This window comes from Bos grunniens, chromosome 19, assembly GCF_055505025.1.
Source record: "Bos grunniens cultivar Pamir isolate PY7600 chromosome 19, Bosgru_T2T1.0, whole genome shotgun sequence".
In the NCBI taxonomy this organism is placed as follows: Eukaryota; Metazoa; Chordata; class Mammalia; order Artiodactyla; family Bovidae; genus Bos; species Bos grunniens.
Genome location: NC_141183.1, coordinates 54,239,628 through 54,255,128, shown reverse-complemented (window position 1 = coordinate 54,255,128; position 15,501 = coordinate 54,239,628). Strand labels below are relative to the sequence as shown.

The following is a 15,501-nucleotide window of genomic DNA, read 5'->3' as shown; positions in this document are numbered from 1 at the left end:
TTTACAGTGAGAGCGTGATTTATTCACTCAAGCATATCAAGAATATGTGTTGTGTTATGAAGAACACGGGCTTCCCAGGTGGCACTTATGCCAATGCAGGAGACATAAGAGACATGGAGTCGATCCCTGGATTGGGAAGATCTCCTGAAGAAGGGCATGGCAACCCACTCCAGTTTTCTTATCTGGAGAATCCCATGAACAGAGAAGCCTGAAGGCTACTGTCCATAGAGTCGAAAAGAGGCGGACACAACTGAAGCGACTTAGCGCAGCACAGCACGTGAAGAACATAAGCTGTGGAGTAAGGTCAACCTAGATCTGAGTCCCACATCTTTCCCCTTCAGTTTGTAAGTTCTTGGGCAAATTACTTAACCTTTTGGAGCCTCAGTTTTCTCATAAAGTGGGACAGAATTACCTACCTTACAGGATTTTATGAGGACCAAAGTGAGATAAAGTATGCACGATACCAAGCACATGGTAGGTTCAAAATAAATAAATGGTAGCTGTTGTTAGTAGTAATTATTAACAAACTCTTTCCTGCCTCATGTCCTGCTTCCCTGTGCCCAGATCTCAGGACTCCCTCGCAACCAAAAATTTGGAGCTTTTCCTCTTGGCCCTTTTACACAGCAGGAGGTAGTGAACTTCAGGGTCCTGGGGGCCCAGGATGTAGCGTCAGCACGAGGCCTCTGGAGCCAGTGTCTGGCACCAGGGTCCCAGGAGGGCACCATCAGCATCTTTGCCAGCTGCATCCAGACCTACCCTGGGGAGAGGCTGCCGGCTGTACCACCTCTGCAGTCACCCACCCCCATCTCTCTGCAGTTCCCGAAAAATGATCCCAAGTTGAAGACTCAAGGGAAATGCATGCCTTTCTTCCGAGCCGGGTTTGTCTGCCCCACTCCACCTTACCAGTCGTTGGCCCGAGAACAGATCAATGCTGTGACCTCCTTCCTGGACGCCAGCTTAGTGTACGGCTCTGAGCCCAGTCTGGCCAGCCGTCTCCGGAACCTCAGCAGCCCGCTGGGCCTCATGGCTGTCAACCAAGAAGCCTGGGACCACGGGCTGGCCTACCTGCCCTTTAACAACAAGAAGCCGAGCCCCTGTGAGTTCATCAACACCACCGCCCGTGTGCCCTGTTTCCTGGCGGGTGAGTCTAGGCTGGGAATAGAGGGGCCCAAGGACAAAGGGATTATCCTGGGGACTGAGAGCAGAGAGAGGCTGGAAGAGCTTCTCAAGGGTGCTGGGTGGCTTCCAAGCACTGGAGGCTTCTTCTCATTGTCTTCTGGAAAAATAACACACTGAAAGCCACCACTGCCGCAGGCACTGGTCCAGGACTGGCAGAAGGGCCCAGACAAATACGGGATCTAGGAACATGTGTTCAGTGTATGTAAAAAAAAAAAAAAAAGAATTATGAAAATCCAGAAAAGCACAAAGAAAATAAGAAAATCCACAAAATCCCACTACTCACAGATAATCATCGTTGACATTTTAAGCCCTATCTTTCCAGCTTTTTTCCTATCATAGATCTTGCTCTACATTGTTTTACACAATTGGGGTCATACTAGAGTGCGGCTCTGTAATCCGATGTTTTCTCTTCACCTATCATGTCTTTAAATATTTTTTCTTCTACATCATGATCTTTAATGGTTACCTGGCATTCCATGGCATATGTTTATCATAATTTATTTTACCAACCCTATTTGGAGACGTTTAAGTCATTTTTAGCTTTTCTGTGATTTTGTTGCTGTTTTTAAGGTCGTGAGCATCCTTGTTGATGAATCCTTGTGCTGATTTTCAATAAGTTTACTAAGATAACTTCCTAGAGGAGGAAGTTCTATATAAATCAAAAGGAATGTATATTTTTAAGGCTTTTTATAATCTTGGCACAGAGGCCCCACTCCATGCAGCCTATGCAACTGAAGCCTCCAATTCTCATTCTAGGGGCTCATTCCTGGTCCTCTCTGCCTTTGGCTTCCAGAGGTCTTATCTCTTCCAAAAATCCAGTCTTCTAGGATGAAGCCCACTCAGACATGGCAGAAGGCCCAGGTCTCTTGCTAGATCCCTGGGATTCTGTGTCCACACACATCTCACATCAGTCCAGACACAAAACCAAGCCCTTCCTGCTTTCCATAAAAATATCCACTAAGACCAAGCATTTGTGAATTTCACAGACTTTCCTGACGATTAGAGGACACAAAAAGAAGCCCCCTGTAAAGCACCTGGTCTTTCACCATCTACACGACCCTCTCCTCCCAACAGCCCCCATCTCTAGATTCGTCTCCTTATTACATGGAATAATTTAACCCTTCCCAGGTTCCTGCCCTCAAACTTGCATTCCTAAAACCGTCAGAGTTGCTCTGAACAATAAAAAGCCCCTCAATCATTTGTAGGTCCTGCTTAGAAGGCAATTTGGATTTAATTAGCAAAATTTTACTTCTTAATGTCATTTGTAGTCTTTACCACAGTCTAGTTGGGGGGTCAACCTTATTATCCCCATTTTCACAGATATGAAGACTGAGGTTTAGAAACATTAAGTAACTTGTCCAAAGTCACAGAACTAAAAGGTGTGTGTGCAGAGCTGGGATTCAAATCTGTAAATCACAACTCAGCTCTCTTTCCAGCTTAAATTAACTATAAGGAGGGACTTAAGAGAGCTTCCCGCTGGAGCACCATCATGTATTTCTTTGCATAGGTTACTGGGTTCAGGGGCTGCTCGGGGTGAACCCACCTTCCTGCCTTCTGGGCTTTCAGGAGATTTTCGAGCCTCAGAGCAGATTCTGCTGGCCACTGCCCACACCCTCCTTCTCCGGGAGCACAACCGGCTGGCCAGAGAACTAAAGAAACTCAACCCTCACTGGAATGGAGAGAAGCTCTACCAGGAAGCCCGGAAAATCCTGGGAGCCTTCATACAGGTGAGAAGCCCGGGAGCACTGCCTGTACACCAGCCTCGCTCACTCACCCGGCTCTGCCTTCTGCCTGCTGCCAGACCTCCATCCCCGCTTCCTCTGCTCTCCTGCTTCTTTCCCACTGTCTCACTCTTGTAAACCCTCCCTTCTGTTTCTTCAGCTTCTCTGCCCCAAAATGAATCCCTGGATTCGGGGTGTCAGCAGGTCATTCATATATTGGTCACTCAGTGTGCCCCCTCAGGTGCCGTCACTGGGACCACTGGTTCCATCACTCCTGGGATGGTTCCATCACCATTATTTTCCATCACCATTATCTTTTAATCCCACACCTAAGCCACAGGTCACAGACACGAGTCAATTGCTATTGTTGATCAACTGATTGACTAGAATAGACTTAGAAAGGTGGATATGTTGACATTAACCATACACATTTTTTAAAAAAACATTTTATTTAAAAATACTTGTAGATGCTTAGGGAGTTGTAGCCCCCAAAATGTACATGCACCTAGTCTCCCCCAATGCTAACATTTTGCATAGCTATGGTACAATTGCAAAAGCCTGAAGTTAACATTGATATGAATCATAAAGTTTAATAGATTTCACCAATAATAAATGCAGTCAATTCGTGTGTGGTGTGTATATGTGTGTGTGTGTAGCTTCATGCAATTGTATCATGAAAAATGTTTAATTTCATGTAACCACCACCACAATAAAGACACTTAGCTCTTCCGTCACCACACTACTCCCTTGTGCTACTTTTTTACCAGCTGTAGCTCAGCTGGTAAAGAATCTGCCTGCAGTTCAGGAGACCTGGGTTCGATCCCTGGGTTGGAAAGATCCCCTGGGGAAGGGAAAGGTTACCCACTCCAGTATTCTGGCCTGGAGAATTCCATGGACTGTATAGTCCATGGGATGGCAGAGTCGAACACGACTGAACGACTTTCACTTCACTCGCCCTTTCTGATAGGTATGTAATGATACTGCATTGTGATTTTCCTTTGCATTTACCTGATGGCTGATCACACTGAACATCTTTTCACATGCTTTTTTTCTTTTTTTTTTGCCATCTGGATATCCTCTTCAGTAAAACTTTGGTTCATGTATTTTGCCTGTTTCCTTTTTTTTGTTTGCTTTTATTTTGTTTGTTTTTTGGCTGCCTTGGGTCTTAGTTGCGGCACGTGAGATCTTTCACTGTGAAAGATCTGTGAGCTCAGCAGTTTCGGTGCACCAGGGTAGTTGTCCGCAGTGGGAGCTTAGTGCACAGACCAGGACTGGAACCCGAGGCACCTGCACTGGAAGCATTGGAAGGTGGATTCTTAACCACCGGACCACCGGGGAAGTCCCTATTTTGCCCATTTTCAAATTAGAGTTTGTATTTTGATGTTGAGTTTTCAGTGTGTATTAGTCACTCAGTCGTGTCTGACTCTTTGCAACCCCATGGACTATAACCTGCCAGGCTCCTCTGTCCATGGACTTCCCCAGGCAAGAATACTGGAGTGGGTTACCATTCCCTTCTCCAGGGGATCTTCCTGACCCAGGGATCAAACCTGGGTGTCTTGCATTGCATGAAGATTCTTTACTATCTGAACCATCAGGGAAGCCAGTTCTTTTTACATTCTAGCTATGAGTCTTTTGTCAGATATGTGACTGTAAATATTTTCTCCCGGTCTGTACTTTGTCTTTTCATTCTCTTAATAGAGTTCTTTGCAGAGTAAGGGTTTTCATTTTAATGAAGTCAAATTTATCCATTTTTTCCTTTCACGTATTGTGCTTTTGGTGTCAAGTCCCAGTTCTTTCCCTGAGTCTTAGGTCCCAAAGATTTATCTCCTGGTTTTATTTTTCTAGACGTTTTATGGTTTTATCATTTACATTTAAGTTCATGATCCTTTTGAGGTTAATTTTTGTATAAAGCATAAGGTTTAGGTCAGGGTTTATTGAGGGGCAGGGTGACTATGAATTTCTGATTGCTCCAGCACAACTTATAGAAAGGCTATCTTTCTCCTTTTGAATTGCTTTTGCTCTTTTGTCAAAAATTATTAATATTTGGGCATATTTATATCAATCTATTTCTAGATTGCCCTTTCTATTCCACTAATCTATATGTCTATGCCTATACCAGTACCAGTGTTCAATAACTGTAGTTATATGATAAGACTTAACATTAGGAAAAATGACTCTTCTCACTTTACTCTTCTTTTTCAAAATTATTTTGGCTATCGTTAGTGTCTTCACCTTTCCATATACATTTTAAAACATGCTTATCCATATCTACAAGGAAGTCTTGCTGAGATTTTGATAAGAATTGTATTAAACCTTAGATCAATTTAGGGACAATTGAAATCCTTACTATGTTGAGTTTTCCAATACATAAACAGTGTGTGTGTGTGTGTGTTAGTCGCTCAGTCATGTCTGACTCTGTGACCCCATGGACTGTAGCCCACCAGGCTCCTCTGTTCATGGGGATTGTCCAGGCAAGAATACTGGAGTGGGTTGACATGCCCTCCTCCAGGGGAATCTTCCCAACCCAGGGATCAAACCCAGGTCTCCCGCATTGCAGGCAGATTCTTTACCATCAGGGAAGCCCATAAACATAGTATGTCTCTCCAAATGTTTAGATTTTCCTTGATTTATTTCATCAGCATTTTATAATTTTAATCATACAGATCCTATACATGCTTGTTACATACCTGACTATTAACTTCCTTTGGAAGAATTGTAAATGGTATTACATCTCTTATTTCAGTTTCCACATATTCATTATCAGTGTGTAACAATGTAATTGATTTTTACGTGTTGATTCTGTATCCTATGACCTTGCTAAGCTCAGTTCTAGGAATCTGTAGATTCCTTGGGATTTTCTACAGATAGTTGTGTCATCTATAAATAATTAGTTATATTCCTTCTTTTCTAATTTGTGTGTTTTTCATTTCTTTATCTTGCCTTATTACAGGCAAGAAAAGTATAAGTTCCAGTACTATACTGAGTAAGAGTGGTGACAGCAGACAGTCTCATCTTCCCAACAGTAAAAGAAAAGCATTCAAGGTTTACCATTAAGTATGTTAATTGTGAAGTTTTTGTAAGTGCTGTATATGAAGTTGAGGGAGTTCTGCTCTTCCCTAGTGTACTGAAAGTTTTTAAATGAACAGATGTGGGGTTTTGTCAAGTGGTTTTTCTGCATAGATTTATATAATTATATGACTTTTCTTCTTTAGTCTATTCTGGTTGCTTTAGGTTCATTTTGCTCTTACTGCTAGTTTATTGAGGTGAGAACTTAGATTATTGATCTGAGAGCTTTCTTCTTTTCTAATGTAAGGATTAGAAGTGATATAAATGTCTCTTGGCACTGTTAATTGTATCCCACAAATGTCAATACACTGTGTTTTCATTTTAATTCAATATGTATGTTTTGTTGTTACTTCCTTTCTCTTTGACCTGTAGGTTATTTAGAAGTATATTATTTTATTTCCAAGTGTTCAGAGATTTCACTGCTGCCTTTCTGTTACCGATTGCTAGTTTGATTCCATCATTGTCAGATAATATACTCTATACGATCTCAATTCTTTCAAATGTGTTAAGGTTTACTTTGTAACTCTGGTACAGTTATCTTGTTGAATGTTCCACAGATCCTTAAGAAGAGCTTGCGCATTCTGCTATTGGGTGGAATGTTACCTATTACATTGTTCCTTCCTTTCTGAGGTCCTAGCCTCCTTCTGTTATCATTTCTTTATATTTAAAGAGTTTCTTTTAGCCATTCTCTGAGGATAGGTCTGCTCACAGTAAATGCCCTTCCTTTCCTTCATCTGAGAATGTCTTTATTTCCCTTTTATTCCAGAGGAATAGTGTTACCAGATACTAGATTCAAGGTTGACAGTTCTTTTCTTTCAGCACTTGAAAAATGTTGTGCCACTTCCCTCTTGCCTCCATGGTTTCAAATGAGAAATTCACTGCTATTCAAATTGAAAGTGAAGGTCGCTCAGTCGTGTCCTACTTTTTGTGACCTCATGAACTATACAGTCCATGGAATTCTCTGGGCCAGAATACTGGAGTGGGTAGCCTTTCCCTCCTCCAGGGGATCTCCCAACCCAGGGATCGAACCCAGGTGTCCCACTTTCCAGGCGGATTCTTTACCAGCTGAGCCACCAGGGAAGCCCAAGAAAACTGGAGTAGGTAGCCTATCCCCTCCAGGGGATCTTCCCGACCCAGGAATGGAACCAGGGTCTCCTGTATTGCAGGCGGATTCTTTACCAACTGAGCTATGAGGGAAGCTATTCAAGTTGGTGTTCCTTTGTAGGTAATATATCATTTCTCCTTGGCTGTTTTTAAGAATTTTTGTGTTTAGTTTTCACAAACTTAATTATGATGTGTCTTACAGTAGATTTCTTTGGGTTTATTCTGTTTGAAATTCAACTTCTTATATATGTTAATGTATGTCTGTCACTAATTTTGGGGGGGGGTGGTTCAGACATTATTTCTTCAAATACTATTTCAGTCCCATCCAATTTCTCTTCTAATTCCATTAATGTGAACATTGGATTTTTTGTTATTGTGCCACTGAACAGGGAGGCTCTGGTTTGTTTGACTTTTTGTTTGTTTTTGCTTTTTTTTTTAGTCTATTTTCTTTCTGTTTTTCAGATTGACTAATTTCTATTGATCTGTCTTCAATTCTATCCTGCCATGTCCACCTTACTACTGGGTCTAGTCAACAAGTTTTTATTTGAGTTAGTTATATCTCAGTTATATCCTATTCTTAGTTCACCTTAGTTTGCGTGAACTCCAGGAGTTGGTGATGGACAGGGAGGCCTGGCGTGCTGCAATTCATGGGGTTGAAAAGAGTTGGACACGACGGAGCAACTGAACTGAACTGAACTGAACTGACTGATTCGCCTTATTGGAGAAGGCAATGGCAACCCACTCCAGTACTCTTGCCTGGAAAATCCCATGGGCGGAGGAGCCTGGTAGGCTGCAGTCCATGGGGTCCGAAGAGTCGGACACAACTGAGCGACTCCACTTTCACTTTTCACTTTCATGCATTGGAGAAGGAAATGACAACCCACTCCAGTGTTCTTGCCTGGAGAATCCCAGGGACGGGGGAGTCTGGTGGGCTGCCGTCTATGGGGTCGCACAGAGTCAGATACAACTGACGCGACTTAGCAGCAGCAGCATTCTCAGTTATATAGTTTCAATTTGTTCCTTTTTTATATAAATTCTACTTCTTTCATTGGAGAAAGAAATGGCAACCCACTCCAGTATTCTTGCCTGGAGAATCCCATCGATAGAGCAGCCTGGCAGGCTACAGTCCATGGGGTTGCAAAGAGTTGAACACGACTGAAGTGACTTAGCACTTCTTTTATGGAATGTTCTGTTTTTTCATTTAAGATAACTTAAAATTGATTATTGAGGCATTTTAATGACAGCTGCTTTAAAATCTTTATCAGATGATTCCAACATCTGATTCATGCCAGTATTGGCGTCAGTTTATTATCTTTTCTCATTCAACTTTGGCTTTCCTGGTTCTTGGTATTATGGGTGATTTTCAATTTTACCCTGAACAGTTTAGTTATTATGTTAGGAGACTCCTGATCCTATTTAAATCTTCTATTTAGGCACATATTATTTAATAATAAGTTACCCCATGTAGGTTTGGTTGTAGGTTCTGGCAAGCTTTTGCAAGCTTTACTTCCAATGAGAGTTTAGCTTTCTAAGCCCTTACAATGCTATTCTGGTCTGCTTCATTCTTCTTCATTCTTCTGGGGTCCCCACCCAATCCCTGCTGACTCTGTCTGCAGGGCAGGAAGGTACTTTCTTGGCTGCCTTCTGTTGCTGAGTAACTTTCTAGCGTTATGGGTTAACCTTCTAGAATTATAGAAGCTACTATGCCTGAGTCTCTATGCCACTGGGTGAAGAACAGAGACACGGGGCTTCACTGCTGCAGGCAGATCGTGGGGTGGGTTGTGAATCAACAGTTGAGATGGCTAATGGCTTGAATTGTGAAGCAGATTTGGGGACTCTTTACTAGGTTTTTGCTGAACTTCCCCCTAGGCAGGTCCTCTGGAGAAGGAGAGAGAAGGTTTTTCTTAACTGCTCTTGTCTATTTCTATTAGAGGTTGAAGATGGCCATCCTCCTATGGACCTAATCTGGGGTATGCAGGAACTCACCATTGTGTCATTCCTTGACAAGGTCTTTAGCTAGTCCATCTTACCAGCTTTTGGAGTCTATTTAGTGCTGTCTGTTGGATAATTTCCAGGGCGTTTAGTTCTATTTAGTGGAGGACACATTTAGGTTTATTTAGTTACAGTCAGTAAGGAAAACTGAGTGAACTCCACCTTGTTTTGGAACCAGAAGCCCCATGCACATATTTTTAACCATCCAAGAGAACTATTTCCATTCATTTCTTAGCAAAATCTCCACAGTTCAACACTTATTTTTTAAAAAAATTTAGACCCATAAATCTTGCTGCTGGAGATATGTATAGGAAATCAAAGGATAAAACTTACCTACCTGAAGGCTATCTGAGTTGAGGCTTTTATTAGTTTGCTTGGGCTGCCATAACAGAGTAATGCAGACCGGGTGGCTTACACAACAGAAAGGTATTTTCTCACAGTTCTGGAGACTGGAAATCCAAGATTAAGGAGTTAGCAGATTTGATTTCTCCTGAAGCCTTTCTCCTTGGCTTGGCCACCTTCACTGTATGTTTTTCTCATGTGATTTTTCCCCCTGTGTGCATCTCTCTTATAAGGACACTAGTCTTATTGGATTAGGGCTCCATCCTTATGACGTCATTTAACCTTAATTACCTCTTTACAGGCCCTGTCTCCAAATACAGTCACAGGAGAGAGTTAGAGCTTCAGCATAGGGTTTCTTGGACTACAAGAAAAAGAAACCCACTCGGGATAATTGAGATGTTCAGTATTGGTTCACCCTACTCATGTATCAGATGGAAGCTCCTAAAGGTTTCTCCTGGAACCCCAGGGAAATGAGTGTAGTGTAGTCGGGCCTCAGCAAGGGTGAGAGCCAGAGACTAGAAACCATTTGGAATTAAGATAAGTCATTCTCACTGTCTCTCCCTCCCCTCTTCTCTCCTCACATCTCTCTTTCTCTGCGGACGGGTTTTCTCTGCGTTTCTGCTCACGGTAGAAAATGACAATCCGTCTGTCCCCTCCGATCGAGCACCATCAGAAACAGTCCAGGATAGCTGCATCTGAAATCTAAATTCCTGAGCAAGAGAATCTGACTAACCAGCTTAGTCTGGGGCCCCGGTCAGGCCGGTCCACTGTGACCAGGGGCAGGGTTCCGTCTCCTGCTGCCTCCCAGAGCCTGAGGAGCAGGCGGCCTGCTCCAAGGATGGTGTCCCCAGAGTGTGTGCTGCTGAAGGAATGGGAAGGACCCGTGAGGACAAGAGAATATTATACACGTTCAGTGAGCTAGATAGAAACGTGAGAGATGTTAGGTGGAAAAGCAGAATGCATTTCACATAAACGTTTTCTAGGATTACGACCAAGTTAAAATATGTATACCATAAAGATTAGAAAGAATAAACAATTAACATAATTATCATGTTGTGGGATGGCATGACATTTTATTTTTTCAAAAATTTCTCAGTTTATTTTAGTTCACTCTTCTGAGCAAAATAAAACAAGACACTGACCTCTCCATGGAGCAGCACTTCTTTCAGAATGGGGGATTGAATGAACTCCCCTTGGTTACCCTGTGACTCATTCCTGTGGTTCTCCATTCCTCTTGCCCTGGCCTGTGGGAAAAAGTTTAATAATATAATTTTATGTTAAAGTGATACACAGAGACTGTGATGTTAGCTTCATCATAAATTTAGAGCAAAGATGGCCAAGAGAGTACATTTCAAATGTCAAATTCAAGTGACTGATCAGTAGAGCCTATATTGAGACAGATCATGGAAGATCAGCAGAAAGTATGTCATGATCAATTAGTAATGTCTGCTAGGGCTACGGAGAAGGCAATGGCACCCCACTCCAGTACTTTTGCCTAGAAAATCCCATGGACGGAGGAGCCTGGTAGGCTGCAGTCCATGGGGTCGCTAAGAGTCGGACACGACTGAGCGACTTCACTTTCACTTTTCACTTTCATGCAACGGAGAAGGAAATGGCAACCCACTCCAGTGTTCTTGCCTGGAGAATCCCAGGGACAGGGGAGCCTGGCGGGCTGCCATCTATGGGGTTGCACAGAGTCGGACACGACTGAAGTGACGCAGCAGCACAGCAGCAGCTAGGGCTATGGGAAGGAGAATTGGACATATGCAACACATAAGACACATATGCAATCCATTTGCCATCCTTGATTTTTGACCACTCATCCTTGGCTCCAACTTCACTCCTCAAAGGTTTGAGTCTTCTCACATCCTTTTTTTCATGACTTGTTTTTCCTTGCAGATCATCACCTTTAGGGACTACCTACCCATTGTGCTAGGTAGTGAGATGCAGAAGTGGATCCCGCCCTACCAAGGCTATAATAACTCTGTGGATCCCCGAATTTCCAATGTCTTCACCTTTGCCTTCCGCTTTGGCCACATGGAGGTTCCCTCCACTGTGTCCCGCCTGGATGAGAATTACCAGCCATGGGGTCCGGAAGCAGAGCTCCCCCTGCACACCCTCTTCTTCAACACCTGGAGGATAATCAAAGATGGTATGTCCTTTCGGGGATGCACTATCACCTGGCTGTCTCACTCTGCAGCCTGCTTCTAGAAAAACCTGGCATGGAAGTCAGGCTTCCACCACTTCCTGTGCAACCTTGGGCAAGTGACTGCACCTCACTGAGCCTCAGTTTCTTCGTTTGTAAAATGGGGACACTAATAATATCTATCTCACTAGGATATTAAAAATGAAATATATACATAAAGTGCCCTACAGTGGTTCCTGACACACAGGAGGTGATCACTAAATATTAGTTATTATTCTTTCTTTCCTGCACTGTCCTTTAAGGTGCCGAGTTTTCCCTGCTTCCTTTCCCTCCCTCAGGCTTCCCTGACCCTTGCAGAAAGAATTCCTGTGTCTAATAAATAAATAGGGCTTCCCCGGATAGCTCAAATGATAAACAATCTGCCTGCTATGCAGGAGACCTGGGTTTGATCCCTGAGTCGGGAAGATCCCCTGGAGAAGGGCAATGGCAACCCACTCCAGTATTCTTTCCTGGAGAATTCCATGGACAGAGGAGCCTGCCGGGCTACAGTCCACGGGGTCACAAAGAGTCAGACATGACTGAGCAGCTGACACACACGCACAGTAAATAAATTGCTCTTTTCTGCTCCTCTCTACCGCTTTCCACCTCCATTAAGTGCCAAAGGTTGGACCCCGCTCTCCTTTATCCTGGGCTGGGCTGTGTTGAAACTGGCTTTTACTTAAGGCCTGACAAGTCAGGGCATTTTTCTAGAGATTTCTGCCATCTCTTCTCATGGTGCACAGTTTCTTGGGGGACCATATGGAGGAGAAGGAGCCAGCTCTCTGAACTGGAGCTTGGAAGAAACCCTGAATCTTATGCTCACGCATCACCACAGGATGGCAGGCAGTGTGGACGGGCCTCCAACCCCCAGCACACCCTGTGGGCCGCGCTGTGTTCTTTCCTCAGTTCCAGCCCCAGAGGGGCAGTTGGCCCGTCTTTCACCTGAGAAAGAGAAACTGTCAGGAGGAGGGCGTGCCTGGCAATGGAAGATGTCCCCAGCTGCCCCACCCCCAGCATGACCTCTGGGTCTCCCTTGCAGGTGGAATTGACCCTCTGGTGCGGGGTCTGCTGGCCAAGAAGTCCAAACTGATGAATCAGGATAAAATGGTGACGAGTGAGCTGCGCAACAAGCTTTTCCAGCCCACTCACAAGATCCACGGCTTTGACCTGGCTGCTATCAACTTACAGCGTTGCCGAGACCATGGGATGCCTGGTGAGTGGGCCCAGGGTCCAACCAGGCCTGGGGAATGTTTTGCTACTTTCTGGGGTTCCCAGGGACTCTCCTCTATATCCCTGAGGAGCTGATCAATTCTAAAACAGAAGGCAGAGATGCCTGTTTTAAAAACACACCTGTGAAATGGCATCTTCCAGTCTCCCTAAGACAGAGACCAGAGAACATATCTGGTACTATGCCTGGTACTAGGCTCCTCAAATGAAAGCGATCAACCACTGATTTGTGAAAGCAGTTTAAAAGTCCAGAAAATATTAAGAAAAGGAGAATAGAGGGAAAGCGATGACTACTGGACCTTCCTAAATGTAGAACTTTAACAGCCAGACTGTCTGGGTTCAAATTCTAGTTGTGTGACCTTAGACAAGTGACTTAACATCCCTGTTCTTCAGTTTATATATGTGTACAGGGCTTAGAGCAGTGCCTGGACCCACAGTAAGCACCACGTATCCTGCTAGCTCCCTTGAAGCCCAAGTGCTGCAAGGTGGAACAGTGGCTCACTGCCTCCCTGTTCCCAGAGGCTGGGAACACACTGTCTGGGGCTGATGGAGCTGGAATGGGCATGTCCTCAAAGGGCATTAGACAGCTTCCACCTCTCTGCCCTAGGGTACAACTCCTGGAGGGGCTTCTGTGGCCTCTCACAGCCCAAGACGCTGAAGGGGCTGCAGACCGTGCTGAAGAACAAGATACTGGCTAAGAAGTTAATGGATCTCTATAAGACCCCCGACAACATTGACATCTGGATTGGAGGCAACGCTGAGCCCATGGTAGAAAGGGGCCGGGTGGGGCCACTCCTGGCCTGCCTCCTAGGGAGGCAATTCCAGCAGATACGTGATGGGGACAGGTGAGTGAGACCTCATCGGGGAGGGCAGGTGGAGAGGCCCTTCTTGGAGGTGGGCATTGGGGTGGGCGTCCTGCAGGACCGATGCCAGACCTCGGCATGTTCCCGGGGACCTCCTCCCTTCCCCTTTGGCAGAATGGGAAAGGGCCAGCAGCTGGGCTGCATGGAGACCCTGCTTGTGTCTCTGCAGGTTCTGGTGGGAGAACCCTGGGGTCTTCACTGAGAAGCAGCGGGACTCTCTACAGAAAGTGTCCTTCTCACGCCTCATCTGTGACAACACCCACATCACGAAGGTCCCGCTGCATGCCTTCCAGGCCAACAACTACCCACATGACTTTGTGGATTGCTCAACCGTTGATAAGCTGGATCTCTCACCCTGGGCCTCCAGGGAGAATTAGGGGCCCGGACTCCACCCTCCCACACTGTGCAGTAGAGCTCCCCTTGGCCACAATGCCATTTCAAGTAGACTCAGTGACCTGGCCCCTTCGGGCTCCGTACCCCGCCCCAGACCTTCTGTCCAGCCGAGTCTCTCTGCACGCCCCCCAAGCACACCTAGCTCAAGCCCAAGGCAGCCGCCTCGCCGCTCCAGCTCTTCCCATTGAATCCCACATCCTCTCCGTCTTCAGAAACCCTCCTTCTGTCAAGACTTCCACCCTCCAAAATGCCTTCTGATCTTGCTTGCCAGATGTCACCCATCCTTTCCCCAAAAAAGTCTTGGCTGAGGCTGTGGCCTTGACACCCGTATCTCTCCTCCCCTTGAACTAGATTGTAAACTTCTTGAGCTTGGCCTTCAACCTGCTTCCAAGTGTGCCCTGGGGCCCCCAGCGTAGTCCTTGGCACACAGTGAGTGCTCAGTAAACACCTGATGATTGAACACAGATGCTGGCGATGACCTTGTTCCCCTCTGGAAGGCAGGCCTTGGAATCACTGCCAAATGAGCAACGGTGTTTACAGCTCGGACATGTCTCACCACAAAGGGGTCACGTGCGTGAGTCTAGGCAGTGAGAGGGCCCGGTTTGGTGCTCTCAGCTTCAAAGCGCTCTCAAAGAAAAGGAGGGAAGGGGCTCCTGCGCAAAGAAGGCATGGCTGTGGGGTGGCAGGAGAACTTTCAGGGCATCGCCACAGGGGTAGAGAAATCCAAGCCAGAGCTCATTTGGGGGAATTCCCTGGCGGTCCAGTGATTAGGACTCCACACTTCCACTGCAGGGGACACAGGTTCAATCCCTGGTCAGGAAACTAAGATTCCAGCATACCATGATGTGCAGTTAAAAAAAAAAAAGTTAATTTCTTTTCTAGGGGTCCTTCAGGGAAATACCCCCTTATTCTAGGTTAGTCCTGGGGGCCTGTGAGGCCTCTGACCACAGATCCAGAATATTCCTAGTTTGCCACCCAATACACACTCATGAGTTCTTTCTCAAAGACCCTCCTGGGTCAGGTCAGCCCAGGGGGACCCCCAGGCCCTCTGACTGGCACGGCGGGGGCAGGAGGCCTGCAGCCATCCTACAGGAAAGCCTGGGAGCCGGAAGACCTGGGCGGCCCTGGCTCTGGGACCCCCTTCTTGGAGGCCTCAGATGAGTCCCTTAACCCCCCAGGACCCCTTCCTGTCCTCAGTGAGAAGGGGTTCAGCAAGGTTTCTCCCTCTTCGGGGAGGTGCTAATATCCGGGGCTCCCATGGGTACACAAGCCTCTCATCCTTTCAGGCCCCAGCTGTGGGTGTCCCCCTCCCCAAATGTGGGAAGAAGGGAGAGAACAGGAGGGAATCCACCACGCAGGCAGAGGGATCAAGTTCCAGGCACGCTCATCAGGGGAGTCTGCTCCTTCCCCTCCCTCAGCCCCACCTGCT

General features: G+C 45.7%; 1 protein-coding gene across 10 annotated transcripts in view; it reads left to right on the top strand.

Moving 5' to 3' along the window:
* The window catches only part of LPO (lactoperoxidase), a 29,864-nt gene extending 15,328 nt beyond the window's left edge, over window positions 1-14,536 (top strand). For 5 of the 10 annotated variants that reach the window (XM_086360758.1, XM_086360753.1, XM_086360755.1 and 2 more), the window contains 6 exons: window positions 817-1,141; window positions 2,746-2,906; window positions 11,304-11,556; window positions 12,629-12,802; window positions 13,424-13,661; window positions 13,849-14,536. In XM_086360758.1, coding sequence (XP_086216884.1) covers window positions 817-1,141; window positions 2,746-2,906; window positions 11,304-11,556; window positions 12,629-12,802; window positions 13,424-13,661; window positions 13,849-14,056 — 1,359 coding nt within the window. In that variant the 3' untranslated portion in view covers window positions 14,057-14,536. Of the gene's footprint in view, window positions 1-564; window positions 1,142-2,745; window positions 2,907-11,303; window positions 11,557-12,628; window positions 12,803-13,423; window positions 13,662-13,848 lie in introns of all 10 variants that reach the window. The other 5 variants (XM_086360757.1, XM_086360749.1, XM_086360750.1 and 2 more) reach the window with 1 other exon arrangement.
* Window positions 14,537-15,501: the final 965 nt, after the last annotated feature.